This window comes from Henckelia pumila, chromosome 4 (assembly GCF_033568475.1).
Source record: "Henckelia pumila isolate YLH828 chromosome 4, ASM3356847v2, whole genome shotgun sequence".
Classification (NCBI taxonomy): domain Eukaryota; kingdom Viridiplantae; phylum Streptophyta; class Magnoliopsida; order Lamiales; family Gesneriaceae; genus Henckelia; species Henckelia pumila.
Window position 1 is genome coordinate 10,129,810 of NC_133123.1, and position 22,175 is coordinate 10,151,984.

The 22,175-nt window shown below is 34.4% G+C and overlaps 2 protein-coding genes across 2 annotated transcripts; both read right to left on the reverse strand.

The window, feature by feature from the left end:
- Nucleotides 1-6,833: 6,833 nt before the first annotated feature.
- On the reverse strand, nt 6,834-12,058 carry LOC140863614 (protein IQ-DOMAIN 13-like). Its single transcript, XM_073267152.1, has 6 exons — nt 11,442-12,058; nt 10,255-10,352; nt 8,867-9,367; nt 8,312-8,551; nt 8,046-8,177; nt 6,834-7,795 (listed from the first exon to the last, which is right to left on the reverse strand). The coding sequence occupies exons 2-6, from the start codon at nt 10,327-10,329 to the stop codon at nt 7,100-7,102; spliced, it is 1,644 nt and encodes a 547-aa protein (XP_073123253.1). The 5' UTR covers nt 10,330-10,352; nt 11,442-12,058; the 3' UTR covers nt 6,834-7,099.
- Nucleotides 12,059-13,991: 1,933 nt separating this feature from the next.
- On the reverse strand, nt 13,992-19,202 carry LOC140865877 (outer envelope pore protein 37, chloroplastic). The gene is made up of 6 exons (XM_073270705.1): nt 18,720-19,202; nt 17,213-17,302; nt 16,835-17,011; nt 16,638-16,732; nt 15,418-15,538; nt 13,992-14,377 (listed from the first exon to the last, which is right to left on the reverse strand). Exons 1-6 carry the CDS (start codon nt 19,095-19,097, stop codon nt 14,246-14,248), a joined length of 993 nt encoding a protein of 330 aa, XP_073126806.1. The 5' UTR covers nt 19,098-19,202; the 3' UTR covers nt 13,992-14,245.
- Nucleotides 19,203-22,175: the final 2,973 nt, after the last annotated feature.

Genomic DNA, 22,175 nt, shown 5'->3' on the forward strand with positions numbered 1-22,175 from the left:
TTATTCCCTCACAAAATTTTCGTTTTTTAAAATATTTTATCCTATTTTTATGTTTTTTACTTTTTTATTCTTCCATTTTTTGGACTCTTTTCCCTTTTTTTGGAATTTTGTTTCCCTTTTCATTTTGGGAGTAAAACATATTTTGTGTTTCATTTTTACTCATTTTTCACATGTTTGATTATTAGTTTTTTTAAAAAATTCTTTAATTCATTTTTAAAAAAAATTACAACAGGAGATGACAAGATTTGAATATAAAAATTTCAATTTTATTGATCATTTACATATAATTTTTTTCTAATTGTTTGACTGTCAAATTTATTTATTTTTGGAGTAAACATATAATTATTTATTTTTATTTTTATATTGACATGTTCAATCAGTTGGTGCATTATTTTTTATTATAAAAGGATAAATTATAACAAGAAAATTGACAATATAAAAAAAATTAGAGTGCTTTAAAAAAAGGTAAAAAAAAAAATTAAAGGAAAATAATTTAAAATATTAAAAACCAAAAAAATTAAAAAAATTTAAAAAAAAATTGGGCTATGGCGTAAAACCAAACAGTATCCCCTACTGTGTCAAGTGCTACAATAGAGGATCTATCCCCCTAAATTTAGGCATTGTATGGTACTAATTTAGAGAAAATTGTTTGGTACGTATGATATAATAAATGAAATCACACCAAAGTTTTGAATAATCAATGCTTGGCACTTGCAAAGTCATTTAATTTTCTACTTGGCACTTGCATGAATTGCCCTTGGGTATTTATGTGAATTCAATACCCTTATTGGTGTTCAACTTTATTCCGAAATTTTCTGATTTCCTTCTGATAATATATTTTTTTAGCCCCGTGACTGTAAATATTGTAATATCAATATATTATATAGGGTGAGCAAAAATGGATTGGTTTGCTTTGTTATAAAAACCAGAATCAAAGCGATACTATCGGTTTTGGTTGTGGTTTGAATTTTCTATTTTGATAATATATGTTTTTATCTTTGTGATGCGATTATCATAAAATGGATCTCTGGGTAGTGGATAAGAGCTCGGGCCAATAACTCACAAGCTCCCTCGTCTTTTTGGGAATAATATATACGCATCAGAAAACAAGAAAACTCGTAAGTGGGGAGCCGGAAGGATTTTCGGCGTCGTCACTATGATGCTTAAATCAAGTTAAGATGTATGAAGTGGGCTTAGAAATTTGAGAGAGTGAGTGTGTGCGAAATAATAGTGATAAGTGATAATTGATGATAACTTGGCCAGGCCCGAGAGCCTGGTATTTATACCCGTCGACCTGGACTATTAATGATTACACGGTATGGGCTAACTGATAACATTTAACGTGATGGGATAGCTACCACATGTGATTAGACACCATGTAATCTCAGGAGAAACTCATATCGTTGAAACGTGATTAGTAATGATTTGGTCCGTGATAAGAGCCTGAAACACTCAAGGTAGGCGTGGCCGCTTCCTGTCCCTTAAAATAGAAAGTCCAGGCTCCACCAGCTTTCTTCTTCTCCCGTCTCCCGGGAACCTATTTCTGAATGCCGGGCTCCCGCAATTTACCCGGGCTCCCCAGATCACCCGAGCATCTCCAAACCTCCCGGGTCCTCAAGACCGCTCGGGTCTTCAAGACCGCTTGGGTCCTTGGAACCCCTCGGGCTATCTTATCACCCGGATCATCTTACCAGGATATCACTCTGTGACTACAAACAGTTGTGGGAAAAATAGCTATACTCATAAGAATTCCAATCATATCAACTTATCAAGTCATCATGCCGTCAATGTGTTAGAAATTATGTCTAATAAAACTCATATACAATTATTTCACGCATCATGAAATTACATTTTGGTTAGAAATTGACTTGAACCTAACTCACCTCAAAAGCTAGCTCTAGAGGAGAGGTTTGCTCTTGTCTATATAAAAGGTTTCCAGGTTATTTAGTCAACCGATGTGAGACAAATTAAACATATCAACACACCCCTCGCACGTCCAAAAATGAAATGACTGGAACATGAAGAAATTAATGAGTGACCCAATTATGGAACTGGTGAGGCCAACTATGGGTCTTCCAATATATAACGGAAGAACTTGGGCTCTAATAACATGTTAAGAAATTGACTTAGACCTAACTCACCTAAAAATCTAATACTAGAGGAGAGGTTTGACCTTATCTATATAAAGGGCTCTCACGTTATTTAGCCAACCGAGTGTTGGTGTCTTAGTTTGTAATGGACTGGGCCTCTCTGCTGCCCAGCCATTTTGCTACTCATGGCCTTCTTCCCCCTAGTGAAAAGTTTCATGCCCTCCCCAGGACTCGAACCTTATACCTTCAGGATAAGTACAAAGTTCTCTCAATCCTGGTACCATTGAGCTAGACTAGCTCAATGATACCAGGATTGAGAGAACTTTGTACTTATCCTGAAGGTACAAGGTTCGAGTCCTGGGGAGGGCATGAAACTTCCCATCAGGGGGAAGAAGGCCATGTGTAGCAAAATGGCTAGGCAGCAGAGAGGCCCGGTCCATTACATAAAGCTAGCTCAATGGTACCAGGAATCATTTTTGTAATGGACTGGGCTGGTCCAGCCATTCTTGCACACATGGTCTTCTCCCCCTGGTGGGGAGTTTTTGCCCTCTCCAGAAATCGAACCTTGTACCCCAGGCTTAAATACAAAGTTTTATGATTCCTGATACCATTGAGCTAGCTCCACCAGGGGGAAGAAGACCTTGAGTGCAAGAATGTTTGGGCCAGCCCAGTCCATTAAAAAAAAGGGTGCCCTTTTTTGTAATGGATTGGGCTGGCCCAGCCATTCTTGCATTCATGGTCTTCTCTCCCTGGTGGGGAGTTTTTGCCCTCCCCAAGAATCGAACTTTGTACCACAGACTTAAATACAAAGTTTTATGATTCCTGGTACCATTGAGCTAGCAAAACTATTAATTCAAGAATTCTTATGTGTTAATAGTATAACTATTAATAGTTCAATTGGGACCGAATCCCTATATTTTCTGGAATGAAAAGTAATTATAAACGTGTGTTCACGACTCGCAACCTGATGTTTGCGAAGATATTTACTGAGAATAATTTCCAGAATATACAATCAGTAAAAATGGTTTAGTTGATTAATTATCAAATGCATTCAATCAACTAATAGACCATAGATTTTGAAAATAATGCGTCATATTTTGGGGTGTGATATGTTGCCTGCAGCAAATATTGTAAATATTTTGCCAACTCAATATTATTAATTTTTGACTTTGAGCCAAGTTTTATGGGTTAAAAGTTATTGATTGTGCGTTAAATGCAGTACAAGAAATCTCCCGAAGAGACTGAAGACATGTTGGAAATACTTTGATTCTTATGATTCATTATTTCGAATCAATAACAATGAGATTTTTATGACGCGATTTCTCAATTGCTGCTTAAATTAAACAATGTTTTCCAACATTGAGGGGGAGGAACATAGAAGCTAAATGTATATCAATGAGAATGTATTGTCTTTAAACTATAATATTGAACCTGATGTTCAGAGTTTAGTTTTAAAATACATTTGTCTGATGTAATGCGATATATTAGCTATTGTAATTGTTTCAGTTGAAAAATTTTTGTTTTCTCGCTTTCTAATTGGTTTTAAATCTAAATCAATAACTCCTACTCAAAAGAATGGAAAAATAACTAAAATGTCAAATTAAGGAGGTTGGTCGTCTTGAAGAGATCATGACATAAATAATAGTAAAACCCCAGAAGAGGTTCATGTATATGAAAATTATGATATCGATGTCCCTGTAGGGCCATCTCACTTGCAAGTAACTCTAAAATACGCCAGAAGCTTGGTCGACCAATTAGTTCAAATATAATGTATCTTGAGAGAAAAATATATAAGAAACAAAAGGATCAAAAACTCCAGAAGAAGTGATTTGAAAAAGGATCGATCAAATAAAATAAAGATAACATTATTCTCTAAGAATACTTATGAAATCTCAGTATGATATCAATGAGTTTTCATTTTCGTACGACAAAGGGATGTGAATATCATAAACTGTAAATACCTCTTGTAGCATGAAGTTTTTTATAAAGACTTGAAGTTTACTATGAGAAGCCAATGTTATATTGTCATGGTTGTGTTGACCACGTATTTATATGATTCGAAAAATCTCTGAAAGATTTTAAGTGTCAAATCAAATTAGATTCAACCTCAATGACTATATTTTCGATAAAGCTACATAAGTCAATAAATTGAATAAAAATAATAATAATCCAAACACATGTTATACAATCGGCTTCGTACTTCAGAAGAGTTTACTAAAGCTGTCATGTATTTGAAATATAAACATGAGATGAAAACTTGCAATATATGAAGTTTTCTTTTGAGTCATAGATCCGACATTTTCCAAAAGGAATATATGTTAATTAGTCATAATACACAACAAAGTACTAAAATATATTTATATGGATATATTATATCCATTAATGAATGTTTGGTCATTTAAATGATCAAAAGATCTTTAGTCCTGAAGTACTTTATATAAGCATCAATCGAAAATAATGTGGCGAATCTTTTCATATGGGCATTGCCGATATCAAACTTTGAGAAAAAATGATTCAATATCGGGCAACGACTTAAAGATTTCAACTGATGCTTGCAACAGGGGGAGTAATTCTTATAACTTTTTTATGATTTTTCCCAAGTGGTATTTCATAATCAAGTTTTTGATGAGGCAGTCAACAAGAAGCAAAAAGATGCCGTACTATTTTTTCTTCATTGGATTTTTATCTCATTGGATTTTTCTAGTAAGGTTTTAACGAGGCACATCCGTCTTCAAAAAACATCCAAAAAGAAATATCAATTGTTGTACTTTTTTTCCTTCGCTCAGGTTTTTATCCCACTGGGTTTTACTGACAAGGTTTTAACGAAGCAACACTTGAGTTTGCATAAAGTTCCCAAACAACCATGTTGACAAACGGAAATAATCATCTAAGGGAGTGTTATTATATGATTTTGAATATAGATGATTATCAAGATAGATTTTTGGTTAAGATAGATATCTCAATCTTATCTATCTACATATTTGTATCTCGTAATTGTACCCTATAAATAGGAGTTCTCAGTTATGAAAAACAGTTCCTAGTCATTTTCGAAATTCACGTTTCTCTCTATTCTCTTCTCATCTCTCTTTCATCATTATTAAATTTATAACACCATTTGTTTTTTATTGTTTATTTACTGCATATATCTTTGAAAATAACGAATAAAAAAATTCAAATACAGGTAACCGGGAATAAATTATTCGAATCTAATTATATTTTATTTGAAAATTACCATACATAATATTATATTTATATTTAAGTTTAATACTATACCACATATCATGTATCACGAATCGACAAATATTAAAGAATCACCCCCGACATCTCCGAGACAAATAAAAAATAAAAAAAATGGTAGCTCAATAAATTATATTTATCATTTCCTAAAAATCTGACATATTATACAACAAAATAAATCTAAAGTTGCAAATTTAATCAATGGTATGTCTTTGTGAGAAGGATCGATTCGGTTCACATAGGGAGTGAAAAATAACACAATTAATATATAAAAAATATTTTTCATGAGTAGAATCGAATGAGATGTTGAAAAAATATTGAATGAATTGTAGTTGAAATGTGTTTGAAAGACTTATTTGAATTTTGGTGAATGAATTGGAGGGAAAGAGAAAAAGACTTGTCCCACATTGAAACAACTCCAATGTATTTTTCACCTTATATAATCCAACTTTGGATTATGAGATTGGGCCCTTAGGACACCGGATGTTTTATAAAGGGGCAAGATGCTAATCGATGCAACAAACACGCGCACGGCTAGCGCGGTGATGTGGGGTTTTATGATCCAATTATTCTTTTTGGATAAAATTTAGTTAAAATAATATTTATTATTATTTTATTGTTTGCGCCTGAGCTGACAAATATTACCGTTCAAGTGCAGCACTCCATCTGCGAGACAGAAAGGTTGGCTAAAGTTGGCCGCCAGAGCGGTAAAATTTTACCGCTCGAGCGCGCCGCCTGTATTCCGAAAAATCACGACTCTTTTTGGGCTTTTTCTGTCATGGGTTGCATCCTTAGGTCATAAGACGTGTTAGTTGGAGTCTTATGCTATATATGATTGATATAACGCAGAAAAACGGATCTGGAACATCTGATAACGTATATACATCAGATTTTTGTTTTCTGCTAATTCTCCCCTCTCTCAAATAAAGTTTCGCTTATTTTCGTTCGATGAAGTTCGTGGTATTTGTAGTGCTGCTATCACGATCGTGAGTCGTTGTATCTTAAAGATGATTGCCGCCAACGTTGAACACTGATAACAGACAATTTTTGTCTTGCGGATAGAGAGATTTTCTCGCCTCAACTAGTTCATTATTGTTGCGCTATTGTTGTTGTTTGGTTCAGAATTCAGAATACATATCTTATAACATGACATAATCCATAAGACTATCTTACAAAAATTTTTATGTTTAATTTATTATTAGTACGCACACTAAATCACAATTACATAACTATATAATGATAAATGTAAACGTTTTATTTATTTATTTATTTTGAAAAGATTATTTATTTTGAAAATATTTAAATTTGGGAATATTGAAATAATTCTTAAAATATGATATTTTCAGACACAATAACTATAAAATGTTAAATTTAAACGTATTATTTATTTATTTTTTGAAAAGATTATTATTTATACTTTTGAAAATACTTGAATTAGGAAATATTAAAATAATTCTTAGAATATGATATTTTCAGAGACATGCAAAGCATACATGTAAGATGGACTTGCTTAAAGCCTTAACTTACTCAAAATGCAGAACAAGCTTGAAAATCTGGTAAGAATTCCAATCATATGAATCATCTAACATTAATCAAACCAACCCAACTCCTCCAGTTTTTTTTTTTCCTTTTTTTTTCCCCATTATTACATCAGTACGCTGCAACCGACATATAATTCATTCTTACATCCAACAAAGTGTAGAAATCAAAAACATTCTCAGAAAGCTCAATACAAAGGTTAAAAAACAATCAGCATGCAGAAGAAATCAAGATCACACAAATCTGTTAAAGGGCTTTCGCCCAACTGTAGCTGGCATAGAGACAGTCGAATCCACGCTAATGGCGTCTCCTAACAAATGCGAAGGCTGGTGTTTTTCCGCCACCCTTTGAGAAGCAGCATCGTCGTTAAACCCTTTATTCCACTTGAAAGAGCCGATGTTCGGTGTCAAAGGAAAAGAAAACCGTCTCTTGGAGTCGTTACCAGGAGTCACGGGAACCGATCTATCCTTGGGATTGCTATTTGCTCTCACTTTTGCCTTTGCTGATACTGTGGGTGTCATGTAATTCGGAACAGAAAACGGAGGGCAACTGATCAAGCTATCGTCATCTTTTAACGGGATGTCATAAGCAGAATTAGCTGCGCTTGATCGCGGTTTAGAGTACTTGATACCCGTTGCCTGTGGAGGTGTTCGACCTGGTGTCTGAAACTGTTTCGCTCTAACAGGGATTGCCGATCTTGATGATCTTGGCGTGAGAGTTTCTTGATAGTTTCTACCAAGAAGTTGAGGGCTCGCTCTGTAATCAGAAATAGGCCTTGGCGGGGTAAAAGAAAGGGTTTTCGGAGTTGCTTGGTTCTGAGAATTGCCCGACGCAGGGAGCTGCCGTTCTAACCAGTTCCACCACCAGGGATATCCGTTTGATCGGATGTTCAGAGGACTTTGAGTCGATTTCGGATTAGCTTTCCACAACTGTAAATATACAAGGAGATTTAATGAGAGATGGTAAAAATGAGTAAAATAATAGTTCCGACTTGATTTCAATATATTCATAAAACATGGAATTCCCATCGATAAAACGTGGTCTTGCTGAAATGTGATCTAGAGGGGAAGGAAAGTTGAAATGTTACTCGTCAACATGCACGCTCATCCTCATGAAAGACACCAAGGTCCAAGTATAATCAGGACACACATAACCGTAAATAGGGAAGTTTGGCGATACCTGGTTAGAATATGCATAGGCCATGGCCCTCTCTCTTTTCATGACTGCCTCCACCTTTCTCTGCGACCTCACTTCGACTTCCTCTTTAGTTAGCACACTATCATCCCAATCTTCATTACGGCCGCCCTCAAACTAAAACAACACAAATATCATCTTTCAGATCAGAGAAACATTGATCCCACTGTCAATTAAAGCAGATGATGGCAAGTGTTTAAGCATTTGAGAAGATACTGATTTCACAAATACATTAGACAACATTAACTTACTTGTTGTTTCAAGGTCCATTTGCTTAGGGTACTTGCCGCTTCCTTATCGTCCTTGTAAGCTTGGTGTTGGAGTGCCTGGTTTTCCAACATCTGGATCCTTCGTGAATGAATTTGTGTTTGAACCCTAACCAAAAGTTGCATTTGTTTCATCGCATTCATTGTCTGTCTCTTCACATTCTGGCCTCTCACCACCCCCTGAAGCCTCACTAAACCTCTCAAAGCTCTAAAACTCCTCCTTGCCTTTGAATTTTAAAATATCACAATACATTAGCCACAAAGTATGCTTAAGAATCAAGATATGAAAGGTGTGAGTATTGTGAGAACAGCAAAACAATTATGCAGCCTCAATTCTAGAAACAGTCAATCGTGAGAACAGGATCAGATTATCTATGCCTGGATCAACGTCCAAAACAAACACAGGTTTTATCAAAGTCACGGTACTTTAAATATAATGCTCATACGACAAGGTATGGAAATCCATGCACACGGATGAATCATGGATTATGCAAATGTTTTTATAAAACACTATACACTGGTATTGAGTAATAAGATTACCAGGTATCCTCTATATGCTGCCTGGATCTTAGCGGCTGAAAGATGCTTGTCTCTTTCGGTTGGTTCCGGCCTCCGCGCATGGCTAGTATCTTTCCGGATTTGATTTACCTTAGGAGGAGGAACCTTTGAAGAAGTAGCCCTTGAAGTAACAGCTCTTGCTGGTGCGACCTTGGAAGAGACAGCCCTTGGAGATTGAACCTTTGGAGATGAGACCTTTGGAGAAAAAACTCGTGGGGGACTAGTCTTAGGGGACAATGCTTGATGAGAAGTAGTTCGAGGTGAAAGGATCCTAGGGGACTTCGGCCTTCCAAGTGCAACGGGTGGAGGAGGCTTTGGCAGTTCAGAAGATGTAGGATGCCTGATAAACAACTGATCTGCTTCCCCTAATATTTTCTCAATACTACTCGGTTCCCTGAACAAAGGAATGAATGATTTTGTCTCACCATGCCTTAGAATGCCTTTACCTTTCTTCTTTTCCTTGGTGCTTTTCTTATCTGATCCCTGGACAAATGTACAAGCTCCATAATTGAGGGTGGTACAAGTAGCTAATTAGATCTATTATGATATTCGTGAACCAAACACAAAGGCAGGAAATCGTAGGCCAAATGCCGCTGAAATCCCATACAAAAAGCCCCTATGGAGTATAGTGCAACTAGACTAATACTGAAGGTGGAGTGTGATGAGAGATTGAAACTTGACTCCCATTAAAAAAATAAATTCTTGCATGAGATTGAATGATATATAAATTACACGAAATTTCTATTGGGATGTGGAGATAGGCATAAATTTGATTATGAGAAAGAAAGAAACAACTATTAGGCTTCTGAGGGGAAAAAATAATAGTCGAGGGCTAAACATATCCAGAAGGCAGAGTACCGGTGCTGCTATCCATTGAGTAGGGATGAAGGAAATTAACAGAAGCTGTGCCCATAAATACAATATTATCAAAGGAGGTCCTAATTAAACCTAATAATATGAAAGCTAAACATAAACACTTCATTCTTCTGAATCTCAGTAAAGAATTACTAACAGCAGGCCGGAGGCAGGACCCTAAGGATAGTGTTTCAAATGGATCTTGCCATAATTGGAGGGGGTGCAAAAATACAATGTCAAGTCAAAATTGGAAGATTTTGCTTCTCAACCCATAAATCTACGACTATGAGCACTTGAGCAGCAACCTCGACATAAATAGAAGGGTACAATGGAGTTTAGAGTAAAATTATATTCTGCCTTTCGCATTTACAACTAAAAATTCACACGCTTGACGGCGAGAATCACATGGACTCATGTGAGCGACTTGCTTGTTTTGGGGGGACATAGATCGACACACTCCACACCCCTGATAGGATACAACCTTAACAATCACTGAAGTTGCAAGAATATCTTACATCAGTTAACTTCTCCTTAGAATTATGTGAGAAAACCCTTTTGATGGCTGAAAACCAGCTTCCCTTCTTTCCCATGCTCTCAGCATTACTCTCTCCTCCTGAAGAAAATCGAACGGCCAGCCAAAATGTTTAGCCAAATTCCATGTATTCAAATACAAATATTTTATGCATACGCCATCTTTGTGGTGTTGGTATTCAAGGAAGTCTACTTTGTAGTAAAGCTATGCATCACTATTAATATTCTTGAAAACATAATATTTGGCACTAATCACCATATCAGACATAAGATGAATTAGTTGCAAGTCAACAAGAACATCCTCCACCAACGATGTATATTTTAAATACCTGATTTTCAAAACTTACCAACTTCTTCTTCTATTATGTTGGGTAACTTGGAACCAAAATTTCATTAGATTTGAAATGAAAATTTTCAAGATCTCAAAAGGCAAAGGGTAGTAAAGGGGATTATATTTCTTGCTAAATCCATGCCAAGTGTCCCAATTCGTGATCTCCAAATAAAATAAAAGAAAAAAGAAATTGCTGCAAAAACTGAAAAATTACATAACAAATTTTCATATGCAACAGATGACAGGTATACTTGGAAGGACGACATCTTCAACAATTCTAAATAGTAATGCTGGGGAATCATGTTTCTTGCCAAATTCAAGCCAAATAACATGAAATTTTAGGATCCCACAGAGAGAAACAAATAAAATCGACAGAACTGTGCCGACAAATTCAATTGAAAAATTGATTATAAATTACAAAGAACAGTTAATCTTCTGGATTGAGCTTAGGACACAAGCATGAAGAAAACAAAACTAAAAAAACTGAACCGTTAAAGATCAAGGAATAATCTCCATGTTACTTAAAGCTAGATTATCAAACTAGAAATGAAACAAAATAACTATCAGATATGTACAAAAATTTCAACCCCACAGCCGACACCAACCTTAAAGACGAAATTCACAAAAATTTACACTGATCTGCAAGTAAAAACTTTGAAACTCGCACAAACTCAGTAAAAGAAAGGGAAAAAAATTTAACCCAGAATTTAAAATCCCATAATAAGTAGGAAAAACACAAATTTTTGCTCAGAGAAAAGAAAAAAAAAAAAAAAAGCTTAAAAAAACATGCTAATCCCAAGAAATCATGTGCCTAAAATTCCCTAAAAAATGATTAATCACCTTAACTATCTCTGCAACTTTCAGGAGAGAGTCTTCAAGAAAGCTGCAGCAAGAAAAACTATGCAGACACTCTCCCTCTCCCTTTCTCTCTCCGACTATACTCACATACACAAACAAGACTTTATCTCTCTAGCCCACTAGCCAGACTCTTTCAAAGTGTACAATTTCACAAATCTTCCCGTCATATTAGCTTTTTCTAAGACTCTGTTTGGTTGGGAGCTTGGCCAACCCTCAACAATCTCTCTGTGTGCCCCAGTGCGTGTTTTTATTGTTCAACTTTGAATCAGATTCTTGCTTGCAAAAGATTGCAACTTTATTTACTTTTCTCCCTGCCCACCTTTAATCTTTTGTGTTTTTATAATCTCATTTTCTTTCTTCATCAATATTAAATGTAAATAATGGAAATCAGATTACCAAAAAGAAAAAGAAAAAGAAAAATCGAAAAATAATAATAATAATGATAAAGATGATTCTTGATCATTCACACAACAGCAGAGAGTTAGGTGCGCCTACATATTACAATGCCTGCTAAAAGACTGTATTTGCTCAGATATCATCCAGTTTTTAAAAGATTAATTAATTTTGATTTATTGATTGGATTTTGAATAATTCTACTCAATCATGATGACTAATGATGATTTGAGAGTTAAAATATTAATATCATGCTGATGGAAGGCAGTAGGCAGGAAAGTTGGCCAGTCTTGTACTCAATGGCTTTTTTGGCCTTTTAATTCAACCAACTTTGCTTGAATGGGAAGACTATTAAAACATCAACAACATTCAACACCCCTCCCCCCTATCCCCACCCACTTATTATTATAATTAAACAAATGTTTGGTTCATATTTCTCTATTATTATTATTATTATTATCTTGAGCATCATTATGACCGTTTGGTGTGACAAATAATGTTTGTACTTTGAAGAATTATGATCTGTATTTCAAGAAACTGTATCAAGTAAGGTCCATAGCTATCCATGTCAATATCTAACATTAATGCAAGACAAGCGATGCATCCAACCCAACGGCAAAGGCGTTCCCCACCGGCTGCCTGCGGGTAACAACCGTGGGACAGTTTCGACGATGAAGGTATAGAATCTGCCCGACGAAAATGACACCATGTTCAAATATTTGATGAAGCAATGATCCAATCGGGATTTGACTACAAGCTAAAATGATCAATATCGAGATGTAACATAGAGTGCTGGATCCCAAAATAAATGAACATGAGATCCAACGATAATTATCACGACTAGTGCAACATATATTGAAGATGTGCAAAAGATTAGACTTCAAACTTTAGATCTCGTTTCAAACTTGAAACATCGATTCTTCGTTAAAAGCTAACTAATTCCCTAAAGTGTTGGCATGCATAGGTTGCCTTTGTTCTCAGTTATTGATTGTCCGGGGCAATACTTGACATTTAAAACGAGTGTAAATACAGGTGAGGTGGGCAAAACGCCATTGTTGGTGATGATTGATGAATAGCCGTTTGGATACTAAATTCTTTTAATATTATTCTTTTTTCTCGGCAGATTTATGTTTCCTAATTTATCATAAATTAAATTAATTAATTTAGTAATAAGTATATTAACGCATCCTGTGGCTTGTTTTGGCTGTCATTTAAGCCTTCATAAATAATTTTACTAGGTGAATTTAAATCCAAGGCAGTGGAATGGAGTACGGTGAGGAAATATAATTCTGTCAGATGCATTGATTGATTTCAAACAATTACACACTTAAATGAAATTTGTGGGTTTCAAAATTTGCATTTATCATCAAATTACATATTCACGTGAGAATAATAATTTTTGTTATAATTTATACTAAAGTCAATCGTGCTCACAGTATATTTCGAAAAAAAAAAACTTCACCATAATTTGTGCTTCATCGACCACTTAACATCAAGATCAAGAGAAAATGACGAGGATAGTTGTTAGATTATATAAGAAAATATTCAAAAAGGGAAAAAAAGTTTAGAGAAAATGAGCAAATATATATAATTTTTTTTTTAAAAAAAATGGAAGTATATTGAATAGGGTTTAATAATAAATGTAACGGTGGGGTTCTGTATGGGTAAAGAGTTTGCCTTGTAAATGATGGTGTCTTAATTATTGGCACTGTGCTGGCCAGATTCATACACGACTTGCCTCTTTCAGAGGTTGTTTTCTTGTGTCTGCATCCCCATTCCCAACCCACTTCACACCGTCAAATAAAAAAAAGCATGTATTTTATCAACCAAACATTTTCTGGTGACATAAATCTTTTGTACGTATCTGTGTTATATCATCAGATAATTCAATAAATCTAAATCATGATGTCCTTGTATGCATGCATAATACATGGGACCAACATCCACTTTAGACCCCCCCCCCCCCCTTTTTTTTTTTTTTTTCTTTTTGGAAACAAACCAGGAATTTTATTAGAAAAACACTCTAAAATTCAGTCTTGACAATTAAAAAATCGTCTTACAATTTTTTTACACCGGAAACTTATCAAATCAAAGTTTGATATGTTTTTCCGGAAATAATTCTGAATCGAAATTTCCATATTTAAATATAAGCAATTGCTTTACGGCTTTATGATCTTTGATAGAAATTTTATGGCAGTAACAATAACAAACAAATAGGAGTGGGAGCATCCGATAAAATAATTGGTAACTGGGGGCATTAGATAAGCAAGTGACTGAGAATTTGAACTGAGAAGGGAAGTAGATCGACGAAATTCATAACAACAAGCTATTTTACTAACAAGCAAGTCCTGGAGACAGAAGATTACTTGGATCAGCCACGAGAATCCAGCGTATCATATGTCCCATCTCTTCTTCACACAGAACATTAATGCCGACGAATTTATATCATCTTGAGGAACTTGGAGCATGATCTGCACTTTCAACTTCATGGGTGCTGACTTGGCTTTGCCATCTTGATCTCCAAACTGAATTGCCACGCATTAAACATCAAACATAGTTTCCTTAATTCGTATAAATAATGGCAGCAGTGTTAAACGAATTAAGTTTCTAAAGATGACAAAAACAACATTCACGGGTTAGTCTACGCTACACCGGAAGAATTTCTCCCCCTATTCCAATAACATTAGATCATGTGGGTCCCTTACATTTTATGGAAGTTGACATATGTGTTGATAATTCAAGGGAGAGAAATACTCCGGTGTAGCATAAAATAATCCAACATTCACCCAGTATATGTTATCTGTTTGCGGAAGATTGAACTTAAAATGGCTTGATGCACTGAAATGAGAAATGTTTTTATAACAGGTACAACAATACCAGTAATATTTTTTTGCTGATCTCTCACACAGATGTTTAGAGAAATCACACACAAATATATGATACATGTTGTCTAAAATACATCTTACAATATGGCATGAGACAAATAAACACACTGCTTTTAATCCAACGTAAGTTTATCCACAACCTGATGCACACCAGAGTAAGCAATTTAGCAAGCTTGCAGTTATTCGTGCGATTAGAACTACTGGTAGAAATCTAAAAAAATAATTGTCCTGGCATTTGGCATGAAGTCAGTGGCAGAGAGTGGGGGATCCAGTCAAATGTTCTGGCATAAACCGAATAGTCAGCGAAATTGAAACATATAATTTAATTGAGTTGCAGGGTACCAATTAGTTGTAACTTTTATTACAACAAAAAAGTATTCGTCCTCTATATTTTTATTTCCAGTCAAGGTTTTGGTTGTGTGACAGCAACCTAGGGAATAACAAAGATGACCAGGAGTGGAAGTGAAGATAAAAGAACCCTAACACATATTTGAGATGCGGACACCACAGTTGGCGTGCTAATCAAGCTTTACGAGGGACTAGGTTATCCATTACTTCTGTAGCCACCCTTTTAAGTGTGTACATTGAACATATGATGAGTCGGTAAGTAAAGTTATAAATAAACCACTAGCAACCATGTAGTTATCAATTATCTGGAAAATAAAAGCAAATAAACTTACCCAAAGAGATGCCCAACCAAGCCGCGGTTCAGAATCATATCCGGCTTTGAATTTGTAATCCTTCCCAACTGTGTGTTTATAGACCACGCTCCAATTGTTTGAGTCAAAGAAGTACAAGTAGCTGACGACATAAACCAATAAAAATCATAACTACTACAGTTTTTGGGGTTGCTCGCAAACCATAGAAAAACTACGTCAGTTTCCAAAAACCTTGCTATATATGATACGTAAAACATATTAACAAAAAACACTATGGCAATAATTTCAACAATAGTGGCTTGAATTTGAAGTCGGAGATGTTAGAATCAGGTTAGCAAATTTTTTTTAGTAAATTTGGTAAACAATTGATGCTCTGTTCAAACTTAAAATGGACTCAACATTTTGAAAATAAATTGAGTTCGAGTAGCTCAGGTTCTTGATCAGATGAGCTATTAGAAGCAATTGTGAAAATCTCAAAATCAGCAAAAGAATTCCTATTCTTAACACTGGTGTATGTTTTCTTTTGAGTAGCTCCCTGGTCCCTAGACAGTACGCTATTATCATTTTAGCTTCTGTTATAACTCCCTAACTGTTAAAAAAACTATGCTTGCAAGGGTACTCATCAACTCGATTATTTTCTTAGTTCTTCCGTTCTTTCATTTTGGAGGGTAGAATGGTACTAGACCACAATCTTCTGGGTGAAGTTCTGCACTAGGATAAAGTTCAGATAGATGGGTTTGAACTTTGAGGCGGAACTGTCGGCTATCAAAGACAAATCTGTAAATTTCTCAAGAAAGACACAGTCCATTGAAGAATGCTTAGGTGAGGTTTCGAGCCACCAAGGTAACTGCGGGTGTCTTTCATCAAAAGAAACTCAGAGTCACAAGAGAAAGATGTTGATGATAATCTTCATCAAGTACAGTCACTGCGAGCATCAAGCCCGCCATCTAAATATTCCAACGTTTATTTCAATTCGCATGATGATAAAGGTTTCAAGATGGTGTGATTAAAGTGATATCCTCAGACACAAAATGGAATTCCACATCAGGCTCTACAAACAGCCACTGCCTAAACAAGATTTTTCCATGACATCTAAGGGATTTTCAGAATTTTTACTTAGCACAAGCGTAGCACGACCATTTGTTATATAACTCAGATTTAGCCAGGTTTTACAGTTTCTAAGATTGGCTCGAGGGCCAAACGGTAAAGGGTTTGAGGGGAATGAGACACAGAAACTTTACCTTAACTTGTCAGAAGGACTGAATCTCCGCTTAAATGCACATGACAACACGTTCGAGGGTAGAGAAATGCTTGGAACGAATGTCAGTTGCTCGTCCTAAGAATGAAAAACTCCACTAATGAACCTTTGACAAAATCGATTAAACTCAAATTGGGGGAAAACAAGTCAATTTTCAATAGGAAGTCTGAACGAAACTACCTTGAATGCATATCTTAAATTCAAACTGTCCTCACTGTATAGAGCAGTACACAATCCATTCAGAACATGACTCTTGACAAACCCACTCACTGCTAAAGCTTTCTTCTGATCTTCTTCTTCCTCAACTTTCTCCTCAAAAATAACTTCGCCAAGAGGAAATAAAAGCGATGCCCTTGGCTGCAGCCACAGTAATTAAATCATTCACGAAAACTTTTAATGTCAAGCACTTCCATTTGCTTTATAAATAATACCAAAGTTGAAGTTGAGAAGAAAAGCATGTCATATAGATTTCACATTACCATAAGCTCACAAGTTTCCAAGAAATTGGATACAATTTCAAAAAGCAAAATTTAAACAATGATCATGAAAGATTCTTACCTTTCCAATTGATGGTACAGCAGATGACAATTTAAATTTGTAGTCTGGCCCCGCAAGATCTGCAATCATTGCAACCTCTCCTTGACAATCCTAAAAGTAATTCATAAGTACAGAGAGGAAAACAGAATGGAAGGCATCACGTTCAAAAATTAAAACGAAAATGACAATCAAACAAGCAAATGAATTGTTTGCTCCTCAAACAACACGACCATTTATTCTGCAGCTGTTTTGATACTGCTCTTCCACACACATATACACGACTAAATCCACTAAAAATAACTCTTCCATGTAATTGAGCAAGTTTTTAAAATCTATTTATCTGCAGGAAAAAACTAAAAGATAAAACAAAAAAGTTAGCTATTTACATGATGAGCACTGGGTTTAGCAAAGCAAATTTACCCTTCAAATGTTGCTAATGCAACTGATATAAAACATTTAATCAGAATACTTGACAGAAATACTTAAGTGGAACCTTGATGGTAAACAATAAAAAAAACATCAAAACTGCTCTTCAAACTTTATGCCATAGATAAATTTCTTTCAATACCATATACTCGAAAAAACACACACACACAATGGCTAAGATGAGTACGCCCTCCATGGTCGCCATGTACTTTGGAACTGTAACTTTACAGAAACTTAAGAGTACATAAAATTTCAATCTTGATTCAGCAACAACATGGAGACAAAACAGTCATAACTAATAAAAAAAGATTAGTTAGTTTTTTCTATAGCAATCAGACAATTATACACATGTAAACTAAATTATTTGCATCTCTTATGTGAGTATTATAGTTCATTAACTCATACAAAGCAATTGACCACATCCAATTTACAAAAATGAAACAAACATCACTTTTAAAGTTAAATGATGATAAAATCCAATACAACATTATTATACAAAGTAGTAGTATTGATACAATCCAATACTCATTACTGCCTGAAAAGTTTGTGAGAATCAAACCAAATCATCAGATGTTCTTCTATCTCTACATTCGTAAAAAAAACACACGAGTTATAATTAGATGTTCCCGCAGCCAACAATACTGAATGTTCATAAATATATATGCAATACTGAATGTGTGTGTGTCTGTGTACAACACAAGGGATTTCGACTCGGTCGTTATAATTTTGAGCCAAATAAGATATAATACGTGGATTGGAAACCTTCAATCCAGATCCTAATGCAATCTTAACACATTTGTGGAATGCGCCCTAAATGAGATAGTGGTCGGTGATAAGCTATTAACTAGATGTTAATCATAACCATTGTCACATCCACGTTTATTATATTGAGTTGAAACAAATTTCAGCAACCAGGATGACATGATGTTGACACAGCTTGCCTCTCTACGAGTCAAAGAATTGATTATTTTGTTCCTCCACAGTTCACGTAACTCAAATGCTCGTAATTATAGAATATTAACACACAAGAATTCGAAAGTCACTGAGAATGAACTAGGGAAAAAAGGGTCAACACATTCTTTTGAAGCAAATTGACGAATACCTTGACTGAGTGGTCAGCTTTGAACTGTAGTCCAGGAGCAATTTCGAATGATGCCTTGAGCAGCGCATCATTCTCTTCCACATCGTAGTGCAACGAAAAGAATTTCGAAGCAAAGGTGACTTGAGGATCCGAAACTTCCCCTTTGCTGTTGTTGTGAAACGACAGCTTCAATTTGGCTAAATTATCCAGCAGCCTGCACGACACCTTATTAAGGAAGACAGAGGTCTCGCTATCATACTCCGACGTCAATCGGAGCTTCGGCCGCCCCTTCTGGAAAATCCCACCGAAGAAACCACCTTTGGGGGAGGCGCCACCATTTTGACCGGCGTCGCCGGTGGGGGTTGTGAGCGGCTGCTGGTCGGATTTCACTTCTTCCATTGCTGCCGTTGCTTTCTCAAATTTTTGATAAATTTGAGCGAAAATAATGGGAATTCTGTGGGGAAAGAGAAAAATGTGGGGTTTGAGATTTTTTAGGCGGGGATATAGAGGGATTTTTTCATTTATCAATTATATTTGGGGAAAATTGCTTTTTTGGTCCTGTATGTTTGTCACTTTGCGATTTTGGTCCTTTATATTTTCAGATTGCAGTTTTAGTCCGCTATCTTTATTTTTTTGGCAATTTTAGTCCTTTTTCCGATGTGGCGCTGACGTGGCACCAATTCAATGCTGATGTGGAGCTGACGTGTACAGTGCCACGTCAGCATTTTCGAAGAAAAAGGACCGAAATTGCCAAAAATCGAAACATACAGGACTAAAACTGAAATGTGAAAACATAAAGGACCAAAATCGCAAAGTGACAAACATACAGGACTAAATTTGCAATTTTCCCTTATATTTGTATGCACACTCGGACTATTCCAGTGCATACATTTTTAATCAATCTGATTAATATTTATTTGAATATTTAAATTATTATTTATAATCAACAAATTATTATTGTTTAGTTACTTTATAATTTTTATATATCCACTAAAATAATTAAGGGGTGATTGTTGCATTTTTTAGATGTATTCACCACTTTCTGCAGTCAACCAATCCTATCAATGTAACATTGTAACATCGTTTGTTTGTTTTGTTTTTTTTTTTTTAATTTTAATCATTTTCTCGTCGAAAATGATAATATGATACTGCACATATTTGAACAGGTAGATTTCAATCTATCTTAAGGGTATTACCATAATTGTCAATCTCATAGTTCAATGATTTATCATGTCATGTCTCCAATACTAATTATGATTACGTGTTAAAATATAGATCATTAGATCCATGATTTGAGCAATGCCCTAAATGTATGATCTAATTAATCGTCAGAATCACGTCAACACAACATTAGTGTCATATCAACACCACGTTGGAAAATTTTCTAAAATTATTTTTTAAAAAAATATAAGTTGAATAAAAATAAAATTTGACAATATAAAAGACTAAAATCGCAAAAAAAAAAAATAAACATAAAGAAAAAAAATCGGTTCTTCTTTATATTATTTCAAGCCAAAATCTAACCTCAGAAAAGCATTTTCCTTAATATCTAAACCAATATATATAGCATAAAGTATATACGTATATAACATAAAATAAAGGGAAACAATACAATGAAAAAATTTTGCGTGACAAAATTATTGCTTTTTTTTGTAAATGCCATAGGCAAACCTAATTATATCTAAAACACCAATAAACAAGTGTAGAAAAATGACACTAATGAGCGAAAAAACTTGCGTGATTTGGGTCTAGTTTGGCCGGTAAATATGAATTACAATTTTTAGAATTTTCAAATTTTAATTAAAAAAAAGATTTTCAAAATTCATATTGAATAGCATAATGTACATAACCTAATATACGGTAAGTTGACTATTCAATCATTAAAAACGTCATTGACTTATTATATATCGTGTTTCGTATCATATATTGAGCGCAATGCGTTTGTTACAATCGATAATGAAGTTATTATTAATCATTTTCAAATTATAAAATTTCAAATAGTGTTATTGTAAAAGATATGAAGTTCATACATACGTTTACAATTTATGTTGTATTAGTTTAAAAAATTTATTGAATGTCCTCGTTCGAAAATGCTACGCACGTCACTAGTTATATGTTGGATTGCGCGTATATGAACCATTCATTATCTTGTAAGCTTCATACTCTCCAGTAATTTTATTCCCAAACGTGAGGGTGTATATGTGATTACATGGAGTGCAGCAATCTCATATGGAAGCATCATATGAAATTCAAATTTATCATTTTTTTGTGTCTTGCATGTCTTTAATTTTAATTTAAGCTTTTTGCAATACAACTTTTTGGGCTTTTATCATTGGGTTCATTATAATTTTAATTGAATAAAAACATTTTTAATTAATTTTAGTTAGTACAAATTAAACAATATCTGTTTGTCTCAAATCAATGAATAACTTTAATCAAGATTTTATTTAGATTGAAGAACTTGCATGATATTGATTAAAATATAGGCCTCAAAACTTGAGGGACTATATTGGCCCATCCATGTACATACAGTAGAATCTCTTTAAATTAATACTCGATAAATTAATATTTCTTCTAAAATAATATTTTTTTCAATCCTGAGTTAGCCCAATTTATTAAATCAATAATTTTGATAAATTAATAAGAAAATAAATTTTCGAGAAACTCTTATATAAATATATGATCTCGTCAATATCATAAATTAATAATCATTTAAAATTACAAAATATAAATAAGACATGGTAAAATAAAATTGTATTATTTTTTTCCTTGAAATTTAAATCTAATTGAACTCAATCCCTAACCTTTGTCATTGCATCTAAAAGTTCTGATGTTGCATTCTCTAACTGCAACGAAAAATTATCAAGACCCGTTTTATCTACGAATGCTTCTTTTCGCGTAACAAATTCCATAGATATTGAGCAATCACACTTTTGTGAGTTTCTCCCTCTCTCTCTCCTTTTTCGTTTTTCGTTGTATAAAATATTAAAGTGATAAAAAACGAAATGATTTAGGATTACTTATGAAAAATTTGCTAGGTAAATAAGTAAATCAAGTAAGTAGGTATCAAAATTAATTTTATCCACACTTAATTAAAAAAAAAAAAGAACTACTAAATACAAATTCGTGCTTGAATGGGCTAATAGGTTCCCTCATGTTTCGAGGGCCTTATTTTAAATAATGTCATGCAAATTCTTCAATCTAAGTAAAATTCTAATTAAGGTTATTCATTGATTTGGGACAAAATAGATATTGTTTAATTTGTACTAGCTAAAATTAATTAAATTTTTTATTCAATTAAATTTCTAATGTTCCCAATGCTAAAATCCCAAAAGTTGTATTGCAAAAAGCTTAAATAAAAAATAAAGACAAAGACAAAAATAAAAAAAAAAAATTTGGTACGTAGATTTAAATTTCAGATAATGTCATGTTCATCTATTCATTCAAAGTAAATGCATGCACACAAGAGCTCCGGAT